The sequence below is a fragment of the Meriones unguiculatus genome, chromosome 1 (genome assembly GCF_030254825.1).
Source record: "Meriones unguiculatus strain TT.TT164.6M chromosome 1, Bangor_MerUng_6.1, whole genome shotgun sequence".
Taxonomy (NCBI): domain Eukaryota; kingdom Metazoa; phylum Chordata; class Mammalia; order Rodentia; family Muridae; genus Meriones; species Meriones unguiculatus.
This window is the reverse complement of record NC_083349.1, coordinates 162524644-162550429: the sequence shown is the minus strand read 5'-3', so window position 1 is coordinate 162550429 and position 25786 is coordinate 162524644. Positions and strand designations below refer to the sequence as shown.

At 41.5% G+C, this 25786-nt stretch overlaps 1 protein-coding gene across 1 annotated transcript in view; it reads left to right on the top strand.

Moving 5' to 3' along the window:
- Dpy19l1 (dpy-19 like C-mannosyltransferase 1) overlaps positions 1-25260 on the top strand; it is a 102911-nt gene extending 77651 nt beyond the window's left edge. Inside the window, exons 14-23 of the mRNA XM_060371061.1 lie at positions 1981-2082; positions 4007-4078; positions 5986-6035; positions 9885-9909; positions 11077-11196; positions 13805-13979; positions 14843-14942; positions 16009-16134; positions 22508-22694; positions 24032-25260. Of these exons, the coding sequence (XP_060227044.1) occupies positions 1981-2082; positions 4007-4078; positions 5986-6035; positions 9885-9909; positions 11077-11196; positions 13805-13979; positions 14843-14942; positions 16009-16134; positions 22508-22664 (927 nt within the window). The 3' untranslated portion in view covers positions 22665-22694; positions 24032-25260. The remainder of the gene's footprint in view (positions 1-1980; positions 2083-4006; positions 4079-5985; positions 6036-9884; positions 9910-11076; positions 11197-13804; positions 13980-14842; positions 14943-16008; positions 16135-22507; positions 22695-24031) is intronic.
- The last annotated feature ends 526 nt before the right edge of the window (positions 25261-25786 follow it).

The following is a 25786-nucleotide window of genomic DNA, read 5'->3' as shown; positions in this document are numbered from 1 at the left end:
TGCTCTACTCTCACCAGCTCCTGTGCTGTGGTGGCCTTAGGCATAATTGCCTCTCTTTTTAGTCTTTACTGTTTTAGATAAAAAATTGAGTGAGGCAACCCAGAAACAGAAAGAGAGGCATAGTATACACTTACTTATAAGCGGATATTAGCTGTATAATATAGGACAGCCATACTAAAAATCTACAGACCTAAAGAAGCTAAACACTAAGGACTGTTGTATTTGCACATTAATATTTACTATTGATATATCTTTTAGTAATGCTTTGATTAACCCTAAACAGCTGTATAACCAAATCACCACACAGAGACTGGGATTTATTTAATTAACCTAGATCACTATGCTGGTCAATAGTTATTCCATCCTAAACCTCCAAGCCCACATAGTTTCCTAATATTCAGATTTTACCCATTATACTTGCTGTTAGTCATGTCTTAGGTCCAGTCCTTCTTTCCACGTCATTCCAAGACCTCTCCTCCAGCCTCTACTCTCCCAGATTCTGCTCCTCCTCCCCTCCTCTGCCTCCCACTCCTTCCTGTCCTATGGTTCCTCCCCTCTCCCTCCTACTCCTTCCTCTCCATTGCTCAACATTGTGGCTGGTTGTTTTATTTTGGCATGTTTACACAAAGTTGAGATAGGTGATGCTTAGAATAAACATCACAATGCAATGTCCTGACTGAAAGGAGATAGTAGGGGAGAAAAATCAGCATTTGAATGAACAAGGGTAAAGTGTATACATTCCAAAAGAACATTATACCAACAGAGGATCCTAGGGAGCATGCTTAAATCTCATTCAGAATGGCAAACAGGATAGACACCAGGAGTGGAAGAGAGGAAACAGGATTGGAGCCTATGATAGAGGGTCCTCTGTAAGGCTCTATCCAACGGGATCAAAGCAGATGCTGAGACTCATAGCCAAACTTTGGGCATAGCACAGGGAGTCTTATGGAAGAAGGGGTTGGACAAGAATAGAAAGACATAGATGGGACAGGAGGCCCCACAGGATACCAACAAAGTTAAAAATCTGAGCCAGGGGGTCCTGCAGAGACTGATGCACCAACCAAGGACTGTGCATGGAGAGGACCTAGACCTTTGTTCAGATATAGCCGACTGGCATCTTCGTCTCCATGAGGGTTCCCGCATAAGGGGAGCAGTGGCTGCCTCTGTCATGAACTCGATTGCATGCTCTTTGATCAATTGCCCCTGGTAATAGGGCCACAGAGGAAAAAGATTCGGGCAGTCCTGCTGAGACTTGATAAGCTATGGGCAGATGGCAAAGGAGAACTCCCCCTTTCTGTAGACTAGAGGAAAGGGATAAGGGGGAAGAAGGAGGAAGGGTGGGGTTGGGAGGAGTTGAGGGAGAGGTCTAGGGATATATAATGAATAAATTATAAAAAAATTAAACTAAAATAACTTGGAAGTTTGGTGACTGTCTTACATCTGTGAGCCTTTTCACATATATGAAGTGAACATGGCTGTCTTATCTTTTGGAGGGAGGTGCATGTGACTGCATGCATGTCTCTGTTGGTTGTCAGTCAGAAGGTACCTTTTATCCCAGTCCCTCCCATGTCTGCTACCTTCAAACAGTCCAGCATTTAGACTCAGCCTTTCATTTGTGCTCCTATGTGGTAGACAGACATTAGTATGAGTTCCTTGTAGACAGCAAGGTGGGTGCTGGGAAGCCTGTTTTACCAGGAATAGTACCATGAGCAGAAAGTGTCCAGGGTAAAAGCCTTGGGCATTGATGAGTGGGCAGTGGTAGACATTGGGAGAGAGCTTTGGGAGCTGTCACTTGCTGCTGGCAGAACAGGAGGCACAGCTGTGAGGTTGGAGGAACAGAACTTTCTTTAATAAAACCCAGATATGGAACAATGGACTTTATCATACAGTGAAAACTATTTTTAGATATTGTCAAGATAAAAATGCATAACTATAACATTTGGCTTAGTATAATGATTCCTGACTTTTTTTTCTTTGCAGGCTCATATTGGCAACTTATTAACATCAAAATTCTTCAGTTACAAGGATTTTGATACTTTACTATACACGTGTGCAGCAGAGTTTGACTTTATGGAAAAGGAGGTAGGATGTAATTTCCAGGGTTCTTTCCTTGGTTTTGGCCCTTTCATGTCTCATAAAGGGGGCCCTGCTGCTGCAGAGTCCGCAACGCACTGTTACCACGGGAGAAGAATGTCTGGCGGCTTAATGAAACCTCTTTTCATTTGTATATTTATTTGTGATCTTTTCCATGTTGGTAATTTGGAAATAATGCACTCAGATTACCTACCCACAGTGCTTGGATAGGTGAATGCAGGCATTTCCAGTTGCCTCTTTTCAGAGACAGCATTGCTGTTCAGTCAAGCTCTCAGGCTGTTTTCTTTCTACTTATTATGTGGATATTTGAATGATCTCACTGCATTTGAATATCATGAGCACAAGTTTTTCATACTAACATTTCTCTTTTGAAAACTTGATTCAGATATTTGATGTTTACAGGAAAACTAGAGAGGGGGTAGTAGATTGTGGGACAGAATCCTGCAATGTGAATTAATGGTCTGGAACAAATACATCTTATTCTTTGTGTTATAGTCTACTAGTTCCTAGTAGTATATTGCAAACAGATATTCCGAAGACAAAATGAGTTTCACACTGTAAAATAGGTAAAATAGTTTGTTTAAACAAGCATGTTTTTATTAGCCTTGGAAGCACCATCCACATTGTATCCCTTTATTTCTGTTTATAGCTGATACATTTTCATTTAAGGCTGTATGTGCAGGAATGTACACACTGGCCATTACCTCATCATTGTTTCCATTGCCCCTGCAATACCACTGTAATAATTCTTTGTCCTGAGTGCCAGACCAGCAGTGTGGATTCATCTGTTCTTAGTCAAGTATACCTTGATAACTCCAGTTGCATGTTTGTCTAAATTTATCCTGTTTGTGGTATTGATACATAATAGCTGATAAAAGCTGTACAAATGGTAATAGGAAAAATCAAAGAAAGCGTACCTTGTAAGATCTTAAATTACCAGTTTATAGGAAATCAGGACTCCCTTAAGAAAGTGGTAAAGAAAAAAGAAGGTAAACATGAGCAGAGAACTGAAATGGTGTAGGAGGGGCTGGCGAGACTAGAACATTTTTCTACCAAGAGAGGCCATTGGCTCAGTCTAATGAAAGAAGTTGGTGTATTGAGGCATGGCATGACTTCATTCTGTGTAAACAGAATATCAAGCTGTGTGCAGTATGCCATGCCTGTCTTTATGTGCATCTGAATTCAGGGTCTGTGCTGCGGGAGATGAGTGTCTGTCTGTCGAGGAAGTGCATGCCTTTTATAGTATCATCTAATAGAGAAAAAGACAAACACTGAACACTGTTCCCTAACACAGTTCCAAACTGACCTGGAAAGATGCTTAAAATATATAATGGAGTAAACAAAGGAGATGTTACTCACCCATTGTTAACAAAGGTCTAAGAGCAACATCCTGACAGTGGCTAGAGTGGGGAGATAACTGAGAGGGACACAGGTCTGTGTTATTAAATACATTTCTATAAATTTATCTGTTGATAAAATGTTAAAATTTGTTTTGTTACCCTCATAAGCACTGGTCATTATTCGGCATGTATTTTTGTGTAAGAGAAAGAAATACGATGGGTAAGAATGCACAAGGTAGCTTATTCCATGTAAATAAATACTGCTTTCTTGGGTGGAATAGTAAGAGAGACCCTCACATACACAAATAGTGTATGAAGAGGAGAATCTCCAGTCACCTTTCACAGGAATTTTGGGCACTGTATTTTTAGTGTTTTCAGCCTAGCACTGGTGAAATGTGTTTCTATGGAAACGTGCCTTTATTTCAATGATGGAGTCAGTGCATAGGTTGGACTCTTGGTTGATGAATGTTTGGATGAATATTCTCTACTTATGCCTTAAGAAATTCACTCATTTGAAAAGAAGTTTTGTTTGGCTAAAAATATTTCCCTCTAATGAATACCCTCAATTTTAGACTCCGGTGAGATACACGAAGACACTGCTGCTTCCTGTTGTGCTCATCATTTTCACTGCAATTGTTAGAAAGGTGCGTTTGTCGCTGAAGAGCCTTTTATAATTAAATGCATTTTTTATAGTAGTTGCAGATACTTGGCTATACAATAATCTGATAGTTTTGTCCTGATTTGTTGAAACATTCTGTATTTTTTTAGTGGTGGCCTTTGATGAATACTTAGAAATGTTAAAGAGATTCTGCTTTCTGGTAGCCTAAAATGGATGCAGGAAAGAATGGTTTATGTTCTGATCATGTATTTTTTCAAGACATGTCTAGAGGCAATAATTGACCCAGATAAAAGTTGTCCATTAACTGGATTTTAATGCTAAGTGATATTTCCAAAAGTATTTAATATTTTAACCCTTCTTATATGGTATATGAGCAGTTTTCATTGCTCCTGAATGGGGTTTATTATTAATCAAAAAAAATTTTGAAACTTCGGTATATTGATGAACTGGATAACTTGTTTAGGCTCCAAATGTACTTTGATAATAAAATTTTTAAGGCCTGCTATAAACTTGGCCTGAGAAATATCAGTCTTCTATGAAGAAAAGCAGGTGTGAAACTCTTTTCCAAGGAGCTTGTAAAGTCTATAACTGTGTGAGACTTAAAGATGAGATTAACGTGCAGTCTCAGAAGACATGACAAAGCCCAGCAATCTGTTGATTTCTAGGGCTCTGTGTTAACAGACCATATTTATCTGAGGGGCACTCTGTACTATAATTACTGATCACGTTGTGTTTGCGCCGTGCTTCGTACTTCTCCACACTATTTCCCATGGCATATTTCGATGTGTTACTCAGCCAGTGACACATGGGCTGGACAGATACTGCCTTGGAAGCTCACAAGTTGTCCATAGCTCCCTTTGTTCCCACTGCCACACTGACTCAGGCTTGGCACCTCCCCTGTCCGAGACACCTGGTGGTGCTCTGTTCAGCACACTCTCAGCTTCAGCTCCTGACAGTTTATGCAGTTTCACTGTGGCAGGGCTCTGTGCCTGCTTTGCATTTTGCACTGTGATTCATATGTAATAATCCTCAAAAATGACCAGATACTGAACACCAGGAACCTATTCAAAGACTAGAAAGGCACATGCCTTTAATCTTCATACCTGGAAGGCAAAGGCAGGGGGATGTCTGTGAGTTTGGGGCTATCCTAGTCTATATACTGAGTTCTAGGCCAGCTAGTGCCTCACAGTGGGGTGAGACTATGCTCAATAAAACAAAACGAAAGACTGCAGCTTTGATGGCAAGGTGTGGTGGAATATAGTAGCTCAGATGAATGACTCTCTGCTATTTAGTTTAAAGAAGAAAAGATTCAAATAGAAGGTGGATAATTATTTTCAAATATTTAAAAGCCTACCATTTGGGAAATATGACTACATTCCTTCTGGTGCTTTAGAAATCCAGTCACTGGTACATCCTGGAGATAGAACTTTTGACCAGAAATGCATAGATCAGTCAGGAAAGTGTTAGAGCCTGAGGCAGCAGCCTAGTAGCTCTTCCAGGGGATAAGATAAGGTGTGTGCAAGATGCTAGAGAGATCTTCATGCTAGAGACAGGATTTTAAAAACTTAGTGTCTCTGAGCCACTTGGGCAGTTCTGTGGTCATGATTAAGAGAGGCAGTTGCTACCACCTCCATGTGGGGAAGGAGCAGGAGTGAATGTTAGGACCAGCAGGGCTGTTTAATGGTTGTCCCCTCAGGGGGTCATTTCATGCTCTGAGCCTTTTTCTCATGTCCTAAATGGGGTATTGGAATTTTCCTGATAGTCCTGACAGGATTGCTGAATATTAGCCACAATCAAGGACTTTGCTAGTACAAGATAATGTTGAAATTATTAGTTACTGAGTGTTCTCTTGTCTTCTTTTTTCTCATATTTATATTAAGAGTTTTATCATTTTATAACATCTTTTCTAAAGTCTTCAACATCTATTTGCAGATTATTAGTGACATGTGGGGTGTCATAGCTAAACAACAGACACATATAAGGTAAATATGCTCTCATTTCCTTACTCCCATTTATTGAATATTACTGCAGTGCATACTTGTATACTTGCATGTTGTACACTCAGCACTTCATCAGTGATGCTTTCAACTGTCACCATTCCCCTCCCTGTGGAGGATACTGGACTCTGTATCCGTTCATCAGATCTCATCCAGAGAAGTCTGACCATGCCCCCGTCACACCCTCTTCCTTAGAAGGACACAGCTTTTGCCAGAAAATCATTTATTCTCCTTGGGGGCCATTAGATCACCATATTTGAAAAATAAACAGATAAATATAAAACTGGATCCATTCTTCATTTTTTACTCAACTTCCCTAGGAAGCAGAATTAAGCCATAGGTAACCAAATGCACCTAGAAATTGAAAAAGAGAATGTACTTGTAATTAAAGAAATGAAAGGCCTTTCTGAAGGATACAAAACTTACATGCTGGAAAAGTTGACAACATCAAACACAAGTACTTCAATTTGATTTTTAAAAAATGCAAGAAGCATTATTGAAAGAAAGGATAGTTAGAGCAAATATTTGCAATATGTGACTCAGGACTGATGACAGCCAGATAAAAGTAATACGGGTGTCTTCAGACACACCAGGAAATGAATGAATGAAAGACACAGAAAAGGGAACTGAAAGAAAAGTGAATTGGTGCATTCCCTCTCCATCACGTCCAAGCCCCAAGGGCCTTTCTGTGCACTTTGATAATGGTAAGCTGTCCCTGTCTCTGGGGTTTGTACGAGTTGAACCCTTTGTCCGTAATTTGTTTCCTTCATTCCCTTTCAGCCTGACTCTTGGCATAGCCAGTAAAAAAGAACAGTAGTTGAAAGGCCTACAGTCATGTGTTGAAGACAGTTTGAGTAAAACTAAGTAAAAACTTTCTACTTAAAAGATTAGTAAGATGAGGTAATATTCAGGGCTTGCACAGCTTGAAGAAATGAGAGACAGCTGGCTGTGGCTGGGAACCACACAGTGGGCTTGCTCTTCAGGCCAGCATTCCTCCACTGCAGATACATCCTGTGGAGGTGTTCATGCAGATGGAGTTGGTGGTCAAAGGATACTGAGCATGGTATTGTGTGTAATGTAGAAAGTTAACATCGTCAAAATATGTATTAGTACAGAATAAAATTATTGTCCTGATATAAAGTGGAATGTTTTATCATCTTTATAAGAGTAGTTTGAGCATACATCTTTAGATTTTTTTTGAAGCCGAATAATACATATTTTTGGTAACTATACTTTTAAGTTTTATGTTTGCTTGTATTGTTTTTTCTAACTTGAATATCCCCCACCCTTACACTATTTCCTGATCATCAAAGCTCTGCTAACACAATGGAAAAAAACTTGTACAGTATATCATTTAGAAACAGTTCGCTATAACTGTGCCTTGCTTGTACCTACATGGATAGGCAGGAAAGGGGAAATGATTCTGGTATATGGTGCCAAAATTTCTCTTTATTTGAGGTAGCACTTTGTTTTGTTTTAGAAAAGTTTGGAGAAGCAGCTTCAAAGTTAGAACCATAGTAGGCAACTCTGGAAAAGCAAAGTAAAGCTTTTCATAGGGGAAAAAAAAAAAAAAAAAAGAAGGAAGTGCCTTTTCAAGAATAGCTTAACACAAAGGGAATTTTAGAAAACCAGAGTTTGATGGGATTTTCAGTTGAGTGGCATCAGAGCTCTCTCGTGGAAAGGGAATGGCATGTTTACACTTCATTATGCATAAGAACAAAAATAAAATAGCAGGGAGGAGAAAGAAGTACATCTTAACTTGAATGTGATCACTATTACCTGCTCTGTTCATGGACCTGGAGGTAAATGAGAGTAGTCATGGCCTCATGAAGAAGCACCATCAGCTTTGAGAAGGTCTTGGATATAGAGTTGGCTGACAGGAGTGCTAGGATTGGTATCCATGGGGATGACAAATGATTGCATCATGTTAAAACTGTAGGTGTTCAGGAAATGGAGGCTGAGTTTTTGCTTGGAATGAATGAAGAAGGGGCATCCCACCTCCTTCATACTTGGCTTGTATATTTGCTAAAATCAACACATACACATTTTTAGAGCAGATGCTTAAACCAGATTATGTTCTACCTAGGCTTGGGGAGAAGGACCACTTATCAGATGTTCATCTATGTCCAAGTCTTGGGAACAACTCTGAATCTCTTAATGCTCTCTTCGTCAGATAGCTTCCAGATCCATCTTTCCTGTATGACACATCCATCTGACATCCTCAGTGGCTTATCTCAGAAGTCATAAGCTTTTATTCTGCTTTTAGGTGCACATCCTAATAGGTACACATCCTAACAGTATTCAGATCTTGCCATTGTCATATTTAGAATGATATTCAGGCTTTGACTACCCTTACTCTAGCCTGCCCCCACTGCCTCCATGGATCATGACCTCCTGCTGCCTCCTGACTGCCTTCCTGCCTTTGCCTTATCACCAGATGCAAGCATTTCCAGCAGAAGTCAGAACACACCATATCTCTGTCCTCTTCAATCCTTCAAATCACTTGAAGTACATCACAGTCCTCATCCTGGTCTCCATGACCCTGTACCTTCTGATCCCTCACCTTCTCTGAACCACTCCTCTCTTAGTCTCTGCCTTCTCTCCTTTCCAAGCACACCATCTTCATGGCTGGCCAGCAGACCCTCCCTACATGGGACCTTTTGATTCTGATTCTGTGTGCTCCTTGGCCCCCTCTCAGAGCCCACTCAAATACCTCAGTGGTGATGATGAGCCTCTCTGGGCACTCATGTTCCTGCACCTTACACCATCTCCTGTTCTCTACAGCTCTGGTCACTGAGACAGTTGCTTATTTACCTTTTTTTTTTTCTCTTTGACTTATATATAGACTCTGAGAGGATACATATGGTTTCCTATTTGTTCCTTCTCTATCTCTTGCATGTTCATTATTCAGTGAACTTGATTAAATGGATACATAGATCGGTACCCTGGACTCTTGCAGGTTCCATTTTAGTGGGGAAGGGTAACTGAAGGGATACTCAAAATATGAGTGTGAATCTTGTCTCCTCTAAGAAGGGTAGTGGGACAGGTGTGACCGTGGAGTGGACACTGGTGTGGGAGACAAAATTGTCTAGTGGCTTTAGGGGTCAGTTAGCCTGTGATCTGGTCATTGCAACCAGAAGAGAACAATGGAGGAGGTATCTGTCCAGAGTGAGGAGTGGGACCATTGGAGGAGGAACAGTGAAGCTGATGGATTGAGAGCCCACATTAATTGCAGGGAGGATTCATTTTATACTCTGAAACAAGGGAAGCGATGGCTGGCTTTTCTGTAACTGTTCTTCCTGCTTCTGTAGGATTTGGTAGGGGGGAAGGGAAAGATGAGATCAGTCTCTAAGCACCTATCCAGGGGGAAAAAAAACAAAGAGCAGTGAAGCAAAGCTGAGGGAGGGAGGATGTTGTACCTATTTGAATGTAAACACCTGGTGCTGAGAAGATTGTGTGAGCAATGTCTGTGGCCTGCCATCTCTACTGCAGTGGTAGTACAGACAGCTCCGGCTTCACCAAGGGAGGAAGCAGGCACAACGGCTCTGAAGGCTCCCGAGTTCTTCATATCATGCCTTAAGTGACCTGCTGTGCACACCACGTTATTATTGCACTGTAATGACATACCTGGTCAGATGCTCAGGAGCGTTTTAAACACGAACTATCTTAAAGGGTTGTACACTAGTATTGGGATAAAATTTTTCGTTGTTTTGACTTACATGTATATGTCTTGAAGGAATAGTAAATATGTTAGAAATGCTCATATTTCTAGATAAAAGAACAAGTATATGATGTGAAGGCCTCAGTGACAAGTAATTTGTTTGTTTGTTTCAGAAAACACCAATTTGATCATGGAGAGGTAAATATTTAACATTACTAAGACTTTACTTAATATATAGAGACTTTGTTTTTTAGTCCTGGTGTCTAGGATTATTGGCACTTGTCATTAATTTATCTTCAAAATTCTTTGCTATGTATTTTTTGTGGGAATGTTCAAGCTGATTGGCTGACTCATTGCTGAAGTGATAAACACTTGGTTAGTGAGTGAGTCCTTACAGTAATAGCGGTTAGTTTCTGGAGCCTAGTGAGGCAGGTATGGGAGGCATCCTTGCATGGTGGAATGCCACATTTTCTTCATCCACCTTGTGCAGAAGCTTCAGAGGTCTGACGGGCTGCTGTTCCCACCCTCCAGAGACCATTTGGCTTCACATAACACAGGGAGGATCACTGTGGTTTGGGGGCAGCAGGCTTCTTTCCCCTGACAACTTCTGTGCCTTGGTCTCCTGGCAACAGATTAAGGTGGTTATCAGTTCTCATCAAAGTGCAAAGAATAAGTATCACTAGAGTGATCAGCCACAAACGGATATCTATGTGATCCCTTCTGCTACCAAGCCAGGGCCCATCTTGGAAGATGGAGAGAGAGAAGTGTAAGAGCCAAGGGTCAGGGTCCAGAGTAACCTCTGGACACTGCTACACTCATGAGCTCACAGCACTTGTGGTTGCCTGCACAAGACCTGTGTATGATCAAGCCAGTCCACACTGTAGCCTGGATGAGGTGGGGCTTATGAGCCTCTGCCTGTAACTGAGGAGCTATTGACCATTGATGGCTCTGAGGGGAGTGAGAATCATTTTTCTTTAAAGATATGTCCCTGATAGGTCCAAAGCATTTCAATGGATAATCTCAAGCCCATGAGAATATAGGGGAGGGAAGGATGGAGTGAGGGAGAGAGGAAAGGAAAGGGAGGAAGGAGGATGTGTGTATGTATAAACAGCACAGATTGGAGTCTAAGCTATTATTTTAAGAAGGATACAAAGTTAAGGTGTAGAGTTTGGGGATGTGGATATCAGAGAAGTTAGGGAAAGATGTGGGGAATGCTTGTATTCAAAAATGTCTTGTTTGAAATTCTCAAAGAATTAATAAAAATGTTACATAGAATCATTTAAGAACTCCTTTCTGCATGTCCAGATAACAGTATATTCTTAATTTCACAAATGGTGGAAATGAACACTTTTCCCCCCCTTTTAGTTGGTGTATCATGCTCTGCAGCTGTTAGCATACACAGCCCTTGGTGTTCTGATCATGAGACTGAAGCTCTTCCTGACACCACACATGTGTGTTATGGCATCTCTGATTTGCTCCAGACAGGTAACTTGGTGTGACAGTGAGTTCTAGCTCAGCCTTAGCTACCATGGGGTCCTAAAGTAGTGCTGGCCAACGGAGTTCAGTAGTTCTTTTCCTCTGAAGCTCTTCTCTTTGATTCTGTTGTATACAGCTTCATAAAGCATAGTGGTCCAGGCTGATCACTGTTTTCTTTTCTACCTTGTAAAATTATCCTGGCCAACAGCAAATGCCAAATCAATGCAGACTGGGTTTATCAGTAATCACTACAGCTGCTGATAAAAAGTACAATTCAACTGTAGAAAAAAAGTGTATTATATCACATAATTGCATTATTATTATTACTATTGTTATTATTGTTGATTTTTAGTTTTGGAGTTTTTTGACTTTTTATTTTTTAATTTATTTATTTATTCATTCACTTTAATCCTGATTGTAGCCCCATCATCTCCTTTCAGTCTCCTTCTTTGCACATCCCTCCCCCAATTTTCCCATTTCCTTCTTCTCAGAGAAGGGAGAGGTCCCCCATGGGTAGCAACCCCCTGGCATATTAAGTTGCTGTAAGACTAGTCACATCCTCTCTCTCGTACTGAGCCCAGACATATCAGCCACATCTGGGCAGGATCCAGAGAGAGGCAACATAGTCAGAGAGGGCCCCTGCTCCAGTTGTTGGGGGATTCACATGAAGGCCAAGATGAGCATCTGCTATATATGTACAGGGGCCCTAGGACCAGGCTGTGCATGCTCTTTGGTGGTTCAGTCTCTGTGAACCCCCATGGACCCAGGTTAGGTGACTCTGTAGGTCTTTTTGTGGAGTCCTTGACTCCTCTGCCTCCCTCATTGTTCTCACAGCTCTTCCATAAGACTTCCACAGCCTTGTCAAATGTTTGGGTGTGGGTCTCTGTATGTTTCCATCAGCTGCTGGGTGAAGCCTGTTAGAGGAGTTGTGCTAGGTTCGTGTCTGCAAACATAGTAGAGTAACATTAACAGTGTCAGGGATTGGTTCTCTCCCATTGGATGGGTCTCAAGCAGGGCCATTCTTTGGTTGGCCATTCCCTAAGTATTAGTTCTGTCTTTTTCCCTACACATCTTGTAGGCAGGACAAATTTTAGGTTGAAGGTTTTGTGGATAGGTTGGTGTCCTTATCCCTTCACTGAGAGTTCTGCCTGGCTATAGAAGGTAGCCATTTCAGGCTTCATAGCTCCAGCTTATGGGAGTCTTAGCTAGGACTACCCCATAGACTTCCTGGGGCCTCCCTATCCCAGGTGTCTGGGAATTCTCAGAGATGACCCCAGCCTCCGATTGATTGCCATTTTCTCACCTGGTCCTCTCTCCCAGCTCTCCCTACTCCTAATCCCCACCCCTGCTTCCCTCCCCACCCTTTCTCCTACTCAGTTCCCTCCCTCCAGCTACCTCTAATGCCTATTTTTGGGGAAAAAAGTTTTTCTGTGTACCCCTGGCTCTCTTGGAACTTGCTCTATAGACCAGGCTAGCCTTGAACTCAGTTATCTGCTTGCTTCTGCCTCATAGTGCTGGTATTAAAGGCATGCACTACCACTGCATGTCTTCATAAGTTCTAAAAATGGATTTCAAGTTAGCTTTCAAATTATATTGTCTTATTCAGAATCACATTTTAAAATGTTCTTCATTGTGTATATATTTGTACATATGTCACTGCTTTCACTCTTTAATGTTTAATCATCCTTGACGATTTACTCTTATTTGTCATGTAATTATATTCAGAAATTTTTGCTCCTCTGTAGTATTGCTGTTTCATCAGTCAGTGAGCAAAGGAGTAGAAACAGCAACCCTGTTAGTAGCAAACAAAGCACCAGCTCTGAATTGTGGGGTGGAAACGTCAAAAGGTGTGTCTGTTCTCCAGAAGTCAGGCAGGGGACACCCAAGGAAAGGACAGTGGGACGCTCTGTAATGAAGGGTGGACTGCTATGTGTGGAACGGGACTCCTCTCACAGGGTATGAACAGCGTTCATTCTTGACCTTTAGGCTGGGTTGGGACAGGAAAGAGATCTGGTGGGAAGTCCTCTGTCTTGACTCACATCCCACTGATGGGCCAGGCAACAGCCTCTGCACCATCTTCCAAACTCAAAAGGACTGCCCTGGGCCAAGTTTGTTGCTGCTGTGGTGCTGGAGACCAAACCCAGGCTCACGGGTGCTCTCCTAGTGAGCAGCGTCCCTAGCCTCTTCTGAAGCCACAGTCCTATAACTGGGGCTCTCATTTCTCTTTTGGGCTGAGCCTGCACATCAAGCATGTGACCCGGCTCTTCTCACCATGCTTCTGGAGCAGTGCCCCTCTTGGGTAGAGTAGATTTGATACTGACGATGGTTGCTGAAGAATTGTTTGTTAGGCCAGCAAGATGGCTCGGTGGGTAAAGGTGGCTGATGCCAACCACAGTGACCAGAGTCCATTCCTGGACTTCACACAAGGTGGAAGGAGAGAGCTGACTCCATGGTTGTGTTGTAAACTAACAGCTCCCACAGTTATAATATACAATTGCAGTTTAAACAGTCCATACGTGGCAGTGCAGCCAGGGTTGGGCTCTTCCTCAGGATGGTTTTCTTACTGGTACACACTGCTCCATACTGACAGTCACCAGAGTTTTTACTTGGATTTCAGCTGTTTGGATGGCTCTTTGGCAAAGTGCATCCTGGTGCTGTTGTTTTTGCTGTATTAGCAGCAATGTCTATTCAAGGTTCGGCAAACCTCCAAACCCAGTGGAACATTGTAGGGGAGTTCAGCAACTTACCCCAAGAAGAGCTCATCGAGTGGATCCGGTATAGCACGAAACCAGGTAAAAGTGCCAAGGAAGCCCTGCTGCTATTATCTAGTTGGCAGTCTTTTCCACGACAGTTTTATATATTACTGCAGAATCCTACCTGAAGTTCTAAAAGGCGCTCCCGCCACTGGCTCCATGGCTTGAGGAGGAAATGCTGTACACACCTTAGTGATTTATTATTGTGCTGGAGTTTTTTGTTTAGTTTTTTTTAAGTTTTTTTTTTCATTTATTTTACATATACGGGTGCTCAGTCTGCATGTACACCTGCAGGCCATACAAGGGCATCAGATCCTAGTAGAGATGGTTGTGAGCCACCATGTGGTTGCTGGGAATCGAACTCAGAAACCTCTGGAAGAGCAGACAGTGCTCTTAACCGCTGAGCCATTCTCCAGCTTAGCTATTTCCATATAAATTTAAATTTATAAAAGTTTTCCAATGTTGTAAGTGCTACATTTAACATGATTGTGTCATGTCTCTTCCCTTAATGAGATTTCAGTCCCCTCCCCTCTTACTGGTGGATCGTGCCCTTTATTCCACGTGTCCCCGTGGAAACTTGCTGTCCCAGTATGAAGTGGTTGTTGCTGTGAAACTTTGTCACTTGGATACTGTTCTCCAAGGGATTAGAAAAGGAAAGGAACAAAAAGGGGGTGGGGTGACAAGCACTCTTCAGCACTGATGACTCCCCAAGCCTGGCTGCAGACCTTCACTTAGCCAGCCATCTGGCTTCACTCTGCTGCTGCTGCTGCCCTTGACTCTTTAGCTTGTAGTCTTCCTGGGCTTCAGCCAGCAATGTTGCTTGTGAAGGAACTGTGCCGCTCTGATGGAAGCCCCTGGTGGTGCTTGTCCAGCATGTCCTGAGACCATGTTATTGCCTCCAGATGCAGTGTTTGCAGGCGCCATGCCCACCATGGCAAGTGTGAAGCTGTCAGCTCTGCGGCCTGTGGTGAACCACCCACATTATGAAGATGCAGGCCTGAGGTTAGTGCGCGGGTGTGTCATAGGCAGGACAGGTGTTCACACAGATAGACCTTGAGTGAGGAACACAGCAGAAAAGGAGTGGTTGAGGATCAGCAGGATTATTTCAGAGTTGTTCATGGGGAAGGAGAGGCCGAAATAGGCTGCTGGTCTAGAAACAAGACCGTTGAGGCTCCGTGGTGCAGGAGAGTTGTTTGGTACTGTTTCCTGTTGGGCAGACAAAAAGAAATCCTGTCAATTGTCCAAGGTATCCAGGCCTCCTCAGTGCCATCGTCCACAACTATCCAACACTCAGCAGTTTAAGGTTTTTAGTAAAGCCGTTTCCTGATCAACTTTTTTCTTCAAATCATAAGAGTCAGTTGGAAGAGATTCATTCAGTGGGATTTCTGCTCTGCTTTTGCAGTATTGTTTGCTGTAATGGGCTTAGATATTTTGTGTGGTTGTGTAAGACGTACTTGTTTTTCCCATAAATGATGCCTTGTATTCTCTTAGAAGAGGTGATAGATTTAATATAGATGCACTTCCCAGAGCAGATAAAGCTATTCATTCCCCAAATGATCAGATGAATACTATTAGTATACTGTTTGGCATAACAACAGGGTGTACATTTTATAAATAAAAAGCTTTTCATTAAAAAAATCAATTTCAGTGAACTAATTTCCAAAGCAATTTTGTAGAGTAAGATTTTCCTAAATCAAGAAGTCAAGCGGAGAGTTGTGTGGGCTGAGCAGGTGTCTCTTGCGGCGGAGCTGGTTTGCTTGTTCTCACCCGTTTGCACACAGGGTTGCTGGACAATTAGGAACACAAGCCAGGGAGCAAAGGGAAGACTAAGGTTGGAAATTTGCGTTTGCATTGGAGCCAAGCGCCTTTGCCCCGAAGCCTGGTGCTTTGTCCACCTTCTGGTTGTCATCCCACCGTGGCCCTGTGCAAACTGCTCGGAGGTGCTTCCACCTCCTCTCCTCTCTGGATCGTGCTTAGCTTCATCCCGTGCATGCCTCCATGTAACACTGATTGTACCTTTTTTTAATCCTGAATTTTTTTTTTTGCCTACTTATCTTTTTTTTTGAAGAGCCAGAACAAAAATAGTATATTCGATGTATAGCCGAAAAGCAGCTGAAGAAGTGAAGAAGGAGTTGATGAAATTAAAAGTGAATTATTACATTCTAGAAGAGTCATGGTGTATACGAAGATCCAAGTGAGTATTTCATACAGTTGATATTATATAATCATAAGAGTAAAAGGTTATTTAGACTCATGATAAGAGTTTTATTTGTAGTACGTAATATGGTATATGTAAAATAAAACATTTCCAGAAGTATGGGTGAACCCGGAGCTTGAACATTTCACCAAGAATTGAAGGCATTGTGAGGAACTCTGCTGTTTTAAGTCAGAACTCTTACTACAGTTTTTTTCTCAACCGAAGCCTTCAGGAGAATGTTCAATCTGTGGCTCAGTTATCCTTGTCTCCTGTTTACTTCAGTGATATTACGGGCCATTAAAAGAAATTGTTCACCTGAATTTTATGAATGAAAACATAGCATCTACATAGCTTTGTCTAGGAGACCTAAGATAGTTACTGGCTATGGAAAGCCCTTCCTATGAGTAGGTTCCAGGTAACTTGAATTTCATCATCATTTATATAAAATGTTATAGTGCAGAACATGTCTTAAATGCTTGCAACCAGTGTTAAGGAGATGTTTTAGCAGTTACGCAAACTGGCTCCTCCTACAGAGAACTTGGGGTTCCTTTCCGGGCACCCATGAGGTGGCTCACAACTATCTGTAACTCCAGTTCCGGGAGATTCGATGCCCTCTTCTGGCCAAGTCAAGCACCACTCGTGTGATGCACACATACACTCTGCAGGCAAAACATTCATACATATCAAAGAAAAACTTGAAATGCTTGTAGCATGTGGATATAACAGAATTCATGTACTCACCAGTTATCTTTGTTCTGCACATTGTATGGAATCCAAGTGTGATGAGGACTTGTAAGAAGGCAGTGCTGGGGCTGGAGAGATGGCTCAGAGGAAAAGAGCACTGCCTGCCTTTCCGCAGGTCCTGAATTCAATTCCCAGCAACCACATGGTGGCTCACAACCATCTGTAAAGAGATCTTGTGTCATCTTCTGACGTACAGATGGGCATGCAGATAAAACATAGTATACATAATAAATAAATAAATCTTAGAAAAAAGAAGGCAGTGCTGGGGAACACGTGCGACAGCTCCATGTCCTGACAGCCCTCTGCTAAATTAGGGTCATTTCATCTCCTTGGGCTTGGAACAGGGAAATCATTGGCATAACCTTTCCTCCAGTTGATGAACATTGACCCAAGATTCATCCTAGTTTTCTACGCCCTTGGATGACATTTTTTAATATATCCAAATTGCCGACACTTTGTATCTGTCAAGACTTGCCTTGATAAAGCAGTTTACACAACTCTGGTGGTACCATCCTCTGATATTCAGAGAATTGGTTTTATGTGCGTGGTTATGGACATAGAGGAAATGGAAGATGAAAGAAAGTGGTTCTCAACCTGTAGGTTGCAGGCACTTTGAGGGGTCAAAAACCCTCTCAGGAGTCACCTAAGACTGTTGGAAAACAGAGATGTTTACATTACCATTCATAACAGTAGCAAAATTCCAATCAGGAAGTAGCAATGAAAATATGTTTCTGGTTGCGAGTCACCACAACATGAAAAATTATATTGAAAGGGTCACAGCATTGGGAAGGTTGAAAACTACTTATAGAAGGTAATAAATGTTGCTTTTAAACCAGACCAGCACTGTTTAACAGACTTCAGCTCACTCTGGACACTCAGATTGCAGGAGGGAAGAACCCATCTTCCCATCTGGACATGGACTCACTTTCCCTGGTTGTGTTGGTTTCAGCAGGAGTGGGAGGTGGAAGCCAGGAGGTGGCTTTGTCCTGTCTGCTTCCCATTCCTGTTCCTGTGGGAGTCCAGGAGGACTGAAGACATACCCGCAGGAAACCTTGGTCAGGTCCACTAACTGTGCTTTGTTTGTATTCTGAGAGGGAAATTAGTTAGGTTTTCTATTGCTGTGATGAAAACACTGTGATCAAAAAGCAAGTTGGTTTATTCACATCGCTGTTCATCACCAAAGGAAGTCAGGGCAGGAACTCAAACAGGGCAGGAACTTGGAGGCAGGAACTGATGCAGAGACCATGGAAGGCTACTGCTTACTGGCTTGCTTCTCATGTCTTGCTCAGCCTGCTTATAGAACATAGGACCATCAGCCCAGGGATGGCAACACCCACAGTAGGCTACCCCCACACACACTTGTTCACTAATTGAGAAAATACTTTACAGCTGGATCTCATGGAGGCATTTCCTCAACTGAGGCTTCTTCCTCTCTGATGACTCCAGTTTGTGTCAAGTTGACACAAAACAGCCAGTACAGAAGCCAAAGGAGAATGTAGATGGACATGGAGGAGGGGACACATTCTTATCCTGTGTTTGTGTGTACCAGGATAACTGAGTTTCTTGGCAGGTGTTTCATCCAGTATTGGAATTTTCTGTTATTCTGTCTGCCTTCAGTCTCCATCAGTTATGTTGGCCAGAGACACCTGCAGCTTGCTGCAAATACTGTAAAATAAAAGTATGTCAGAACAGTGGAAGCAAATGAAACTTGGGAAGGAAAAGAAAGAAAGTGTAGTGCTGAGAACTTGTGTGTTTTTGTGTGTGTGACAGAGACAGAGAGAAAGATCTTATGAGGGCATAACGGTATGGCTTGATCATTCCTCAACTATATCACCCTGTGAACAACTAAAATATACCCATTTTTAAATTGGTAATTGTAGATGAGTTTTTATAACCTTTTACATTTTCAAAGAAAGTTTTTCTTTGAAACTAGTCATTTCTTTGAATTCTAATCATAGTTTGTATAAAGTTAAAATATTTATATTGAGAGGGAAATAATTCAGACTCCCACTGGTGCTTCCCCCAACACCACCTTGGTGGGGTTTTTTTTGTTTTGTTTTGGTTTGGTTTTTGTTTCTGTTTTGTTTTGGTTTGGAGGGAGGGGCATAGTGGGTATTGCTCAGTTGTCCTGGTCCTGAACTGGCCTTAACTGAAGCTTCTGATTCAACCCTCTGGGCATCCAGAAGGTTGTGGACAAGGACTGCGGTGTCCACTGTCACCGATGATATTGAAAGATGGGGCTGGCTCCCTGGGAAGACTTACACAGTGCCAGTGATGGATGTCTCCTTGGCAGGCAGGGCTCACAAGCCAGCTCTTCACCCCTTCATTTTGCTTTAGCATGTTCAACTCTGGAACACTCAGACTAGGAATTGAATTCTTAGCTGTCATGTTTCCTACCACCCCAAGTGTAGTAACAGTTCAGCCTTGACATGCATGAGAACATTAAGGGTGGACACCAAATGCCCAGCCTCATTCAGTTCTTCAGCTCTCTGGCATCAAATGTTAATGAGGCTGTGCAGAAAGTGCACTGTAACCCTCTGGGGACATCACTGGTAAGCTCTCTGGCTGTTCATCTGATGGAGGCAAAGTGAAAAATTGTATCTTAGACACAACGAACATTTAAGTTAAAAAAGAGAGACAGGCATCAAAATGCAGTGGTGTTGCTTTATGGCAGCAAAGTGGAAAATAGCCGAAGTGTACATCCATGGGAAGAGTCCTTCAGTAATGCATAGATCAGAACTGACAGCTATGAAGAGGGGCAAATGGATTTTCATGTACCAAGATGTAGAAAATAACCAGATTGTACTGTTAATAAGTTCCATAATGCCCCCAATTTTGTGAAAGCAACTCAGAACTGCCCCCGTCTCTATTTTGTGTGAGAGGGAACATCAAAGCTCTAGCAAGATAGATAAATGCTGATGTTTATAAACAGTGCCTCTGAGAAATGATAGTCAAGGCTTTGGCACTGCTAAAGTGAATGTTGGGCTAGGTAGTCAGGCAATGGAACTTGGACTTCTCATGAATATTTTCTTCTCATAAAAAAAGAGCAACAATGAACATGCTTGAGAAAGGGGGAGGGGAGAGAGAAACTGACAAAATAGCCATGGTCAGTTTTCTATAATTTTAATTTTTCTTTTTATTTGTACTGAGAATTGAATATTAGGCCCTCATTCTTGCTATTCAAGTACACATATGCAGACCTAATTGCATTTTGTTTTGTTTTGTTTTGTTTTGAGATATCATCTCAGTAACTTGCTCAGGCCAGCCTTGAACTTCAGATGTTCCTACTTTACCCTCAGTGGGATTATAGGCCTGTGCCACCGGCACAGACTTTTGTTTTTCTTAAAATCTTCCAAAACAAGTAAAAATAAAAGAACTGCATGAGAATACAGCACCTGTGTCTATAAATCTGATCTTGGTTTAAAATGCTAAAATTATTTAGATGATTTATGTAGGCAAACATAAGTTGATAATCTAATTAATACCAGGTTCTGTTTTAGTTTTGTTTTTGAGGCAGGGTCCTGGTTGTCCTGGAGCTTGTAGACCAGGCTGGCCTTGCACTCACCAAGATTCACCTCCCTCTGCCTCCCTGTGCTGGGATTAAAGATGTGTCACCATGCTGGGCTACTTATATTGTTACTTATAAAATATATTATTGGCTGGGCATTCTGGCACACACTTTTACTCCTAAGCCTTGAACTCTGTCAGGAGGATTGCATGTTTAAGGCTATCCTAGACCATGCATACAACAAGACCCTGATTTGGGAGGAAAGAACAAAAAAGTACATTGTATTTGAGATTTAATTGTTCACTTAGCCAAGAAGTAAGCTTACCGCTATTAGGTATAAGGCAGACCATATAGCTAGAAATATGCTTAAACTGGACTACAGGAGGGTTTCTGGTGGTTAGATAAGGCCAGCATTCCACGAGAACACTGATGAACCAGTTCCCATCTGCCTAAAGTGCTATAAGAAGTCATCTCCCCTGTCTCTATCAGAAGGGACATTTGGCTCCATTGATATGCATGTGTGGTTGCATATCAAAGCCCATGGTGAGTCTCAAAGCTCTTTCAGAACCTTCTCACAAGTACTGGTTATATATTTCAAAGTCCACACTAAGTCCCTGCCCCTCTCACCTCACATCTTTAGGCCTGTGTCCCAGCGCTGTTCCCACTGTTCTTGTGATTCTCTCTCCTGCTGTTCTCACTTCTCTTTCATATAACCCTACCCGCGTTCAGTCTGTTTCTCTCTCTCTCTCTCTCTCTCTCTCTCTCTCTCTCTCTCTCTCTCTGTCATGTCTGTTGTAGTGTTCCTCCCAGTCCCAAGCATCCAGAATAGTGACTATAGTCACTATTGCAGGTAAAAGACAAAAACAAAAACAAACAACAAATCTAGAATCCAGAGCAGAGAGAGAAAAAGTTGGGCATGAGTAGAAGAATCTCTTGTGACTATATGGAAGCATCACCAGTCAATAAAATGTCGTTGGCCTATAACTGAGGCAAGAAAGAGAAACTGGGAAATCTGTCTAACAGATGTGTTTATATATATATATATATACATTATATACATTATATATATAATATAAAATATATATATAATATAAAATATATTTATATAATATAAAATACATTATAATATATACATTATATAATATATATACACACAAATACTTAAGCCATGTAGCTAGCCTCATCTCTGACTATCTCATAACCTAAAAGAGCCCATTTATTCTAATCTGCAATCTCCATGTGGCTGGTTACCTCAGCTCAGGTATCATGTGTCTGTCCTCTTCACATCTTACCAGGCAACTGTCACATGCCTGGCTCTATCTCAGAATCCTTTCCGCCTGACAGATTGCACACTTTCTTTTTCCTGCCTCAGCTATAGGCCAACAGCATTTTATTGATAGGTGAGGCTTCTATACAGTCACAAGAGATTCCTTCTAAACATGCTTAATTTGGTTTTCTACTCTCTGCTCTGAATTCTAGAAGGTTTTGTTGTTGTTGTTTGTTTTGTCTTTGTTTATATCTTTTATCTGCAATACAAATCTAAACTATACCATGGAGCAGCCATATTGGCAGTTTTTTTACTATGTCTCTCCTATACAATCACAATAAGACTTTCTTTTAAATTGACCTATTTTAGAGTGTAATGAACACAACTTTCCCATGAGTTAAGGATCGTTTTTTAAAGCTAATAATTTTGTACTCTGAGCCTGATGCTGTAGATATCTGCCCCCAGTCTATACATTCTGAGTGGCAAGCCACTGCTGTGGACATCTTCCCACTTTACACCAGTGGAAACCAACTGAGGGAAGCAACTAACTTTAACAGCACATTCTGAACTAGCATCTGAGGCAGGGCTTACCAGAGTGTCTCAGCTGTCTTATCCAGTCCCTGGCGCATGTATTCTGTGTGTCTATCCTTACACTCCCTGTTGCTGTGCTCCCCTGGTGCTAAAGAGGAGCAATGGTAGCTTGCAAAAATAAAGTAACTATTATGATACTAAAATAATAATAATAATAAATTAATGTAAATAGGGAAGCTGAAATGAGATGAGAAGAGTAGACAGTGTGTCTGCAGTTGGACACTGCGCACTGATTTTAACATGTGCATTTACTTCTCTAGGCCTGGGTGCAGTATGCCTGAAATCTGGGACGTGGAGGATCCGGCCAATGCTGGGAAAACGCCCCTGTGTAACATCTTGGTGAAGGATTCTAAGCCTCACTTTACCACAGTGTTCCAGAACAGCGTTTACAAAGTCCTAGAAGTTATCAAAGAGTGACTGCTGCGTGCACCCACCTACAGAGACCGCGTCAGTAATGGCTTTACTGCTTTGCCACTCGGTCGTGTATCACTTTAACTCCGATGCAAAACCTTTAAAATAATCTGTTAAAGTAACTGTTTCCAAATGGAAAACATTTTATTTGGTCAGTTTGTCATTCTGATTGTAAAAATGACTTACACCAGATCAATTAGTTACTGTTTCAGTGCACCTGTTAAAATTTGCTATGCAAATGAGTATATGCTTGTACTTCATTTAAATATTTGTGTTACAGTGAACAAAGCCATCTGTGTAGAAATACATCATGGGTCATGACAAAGATGATATGAAAATATATTCACTTCTGAACCAGTTAGGGCCTGTTTTCAGCACACGGCCTGTTAGCACCCTTGCTTCCTGTCTGTGAACATTTCCGTGACCCTGTAGCTCCCGATCCTGTCAGCCCATCTCAGCAGTTAGTCCAGGTGTAGTTGCGTATGGATCACCTGTTCACCTCACTTCCTGGTGCTCTTTTTGATTGTCTTGCTCCTGTGAATCACGTGTTTCCTGCCTGCTGCCACCCAGTCCTGGGTATGGTGGGGAGGACCAGCTCCTTTAGTTCCCAGCCATGTGCCATTATGTCTCTTCCCACACAAACCTTTTTTTTTTCTCACATAAATGCTATCTTGTCTTTATTAGCAAGTGCTTATTCTTGGTTAAAAAATTAGTAATTGTGTATTTTTCTCTTTTTAGTATTAATCAAATATATATTTTAATAGCTTTAATCCATTTAAAAATTTTTATGATTAATTAGTTTTAAGGAAAACTATTTTGGACAACCCCAAAAATGATGCATCAAGAGCCATCATATATATATATATATATATATATATATATATATATATATGAGAGAGAGAGAGGCATAGCTTATGGTAGACTGTAGTGTATGGTATGGTAATTTTTCTTTTTCTATGAAGATAAAATAAAACATAAATAACTTCTCTCAAAATGTAAATGAAAAATTACTAATGAATAGAGTTTTTATATTTTGCTTTCAAAATTGCCTGTCTTTAATAAGACAAAGCCTTAAGCCTCATATTATAATTTTGCCTCAAAAAAAAAAAAAAAAAAGAATTCAGTAGGAGGAATGAGCATGTTCAGTTTACCCCATTTTTTCCTTGCTTTTTTTTTTTGAAAAATTTCCAAATATGCGTTGAATTTCTTATACAACTTTTGTTTCTTAGAAGTTAATTGTGTGAAATGAGATTCTTCAAAACCATGGATCTTCATTGTTGTAAGAAATGGTTTTTAGGTTTTAAATTCTAAGCAAACTGTGACCATGGCTGACTACACATTTAATTATACAGTCTTCTCTTTATTAACCACAGGCAGATTAACCTCAGTGTGGATTGTCCTTGAGACCTGAGTCCTCAGGGATGGTTTCCGATGCCCACTCCCGGCAGCCATGGAAGAGCTGTTCTCTTTCTGCCTTCTTCCCAGAGCCCAAGGACAAGGTTGGCTGGGGAAGCATAGCTTGCTCCTATTGGTCACCTGCAAAGACAGCACATGCAACTGAGGAATGTGGCTTCAGTGAGGAGCCAGCCTCACCGGCCAGGGCCTCCCTCCCTGCAGCTGCCTGGGGACTGTCACTCCCAGGGCCAGGGACTGCTATTCTCAGTGTTGCACGCTGTGACCAAGCTTTCTCATCTGATGCTTAGTTTCATTTCATAAGCTTTTACCAACTCACAAAATAGGGAAGCAGCTGGAGATGGTGGCTTAGGAGTGTTTGAGTGATGGTACAGTAATGCAGGGAAATGGAAAGAAGGCCTTTGAGAAAATGAGAGAGGGCCTGGGTGAGGGGGCACGCATGCCCTGCCTCATCTGCAGCCATTCTGCATCCCAGTATGGCTGGTGGATACAGCAATTAGGATGTTTTTATCACCTTTTTAAAAGTTATTTTCTAGCCTTACCCTCTAACAATTCCCTTCATAATAAGTTCACTTGTAATGGTTAGAAATTCTGTACAGAGAAACAAAACATTAAAATACTATTAGCCAGTTCACATGCTGGGAAACATTAAAAGTAGCCTAAAGTAGTTTTTTGCAGAAACCTTTTGTAACAATATTTCCTAATGTACCTCCACCAGCAAGCTCTGCTTGTGTTTTAGGCAAGTCAGCTTGGAACCGAGGCCTTGGGGCCCCCGACACACTTAGCCTCCAGCATGTCTAGGAGCAGCTGGTGCTCTGCGGTCTAAATACCTTTATGGTGACATGGAGTGGTAATAAATTCTGTGTAGCTGACAGTGCAGTATTAAAGCTCAGTATTTTGCATATTTTTAGCATTTACAAATATTTTTTCTTTAGTGTGAGGAAAGGAAGGAAAGACAGGAGGCAACTGAAATAGTTATTATTATGACATTAAAAAAATAAAGTTGGGTAATACTTCCATAAAAAGATAAGCCTCTAAAATGCCTGGCAGAAAATGTGCGCAGTTAAAGTAATAAAAGGATGTGTCCGAAATAAAATGATACTGCATAGGAGTATTGTATTTTTATGAATTTTATGCTCCTTGTTTACATGTACTATATATGTTAAATAAAAAATACATGAAAAATGTACCAGGTGTTTTGTGGGATTTTTTTTCTGCCTTCTATTTCTCTTTTCACCCCGACTGTAAACACCTATGCACATTTTCATTTGTAGTCAGATGGCTATCATTTTGTAGTCCTCCCAGAAAGAGGAAGGATAATAACCGTGGGGCCTGTTGCTGATGATAGGTGCTAGAATCGCCCAAAATTTTCTTAGCTTTATGGTCAAAGCCATCCATGTTACTTTGTCTTTTCAGTAAGGGACATATGTACTGGAATAATTACAGAGTTGCTGACAGCTTCCCCCCCCCCATACATTACATCACAGACAACTTGGCATAAAGGATTCCTCAAATTATAGTCTGTATTTTGTTCACTCTTGTTTATCCTACTTGGTGGGAAGGCAGTTTAGCTGTGAGTCAGTTCTCACATAGAAATGACTTTCTTTTTTTTGGGGGGGGGTGTTTAACACAAGATTTCTTTGTGTGTAGCTCTGGCACTAACTCTGTAGACCAGACTGGCCTTGAACTCACAGAGTTTGCCTGCCTCTGCCTGA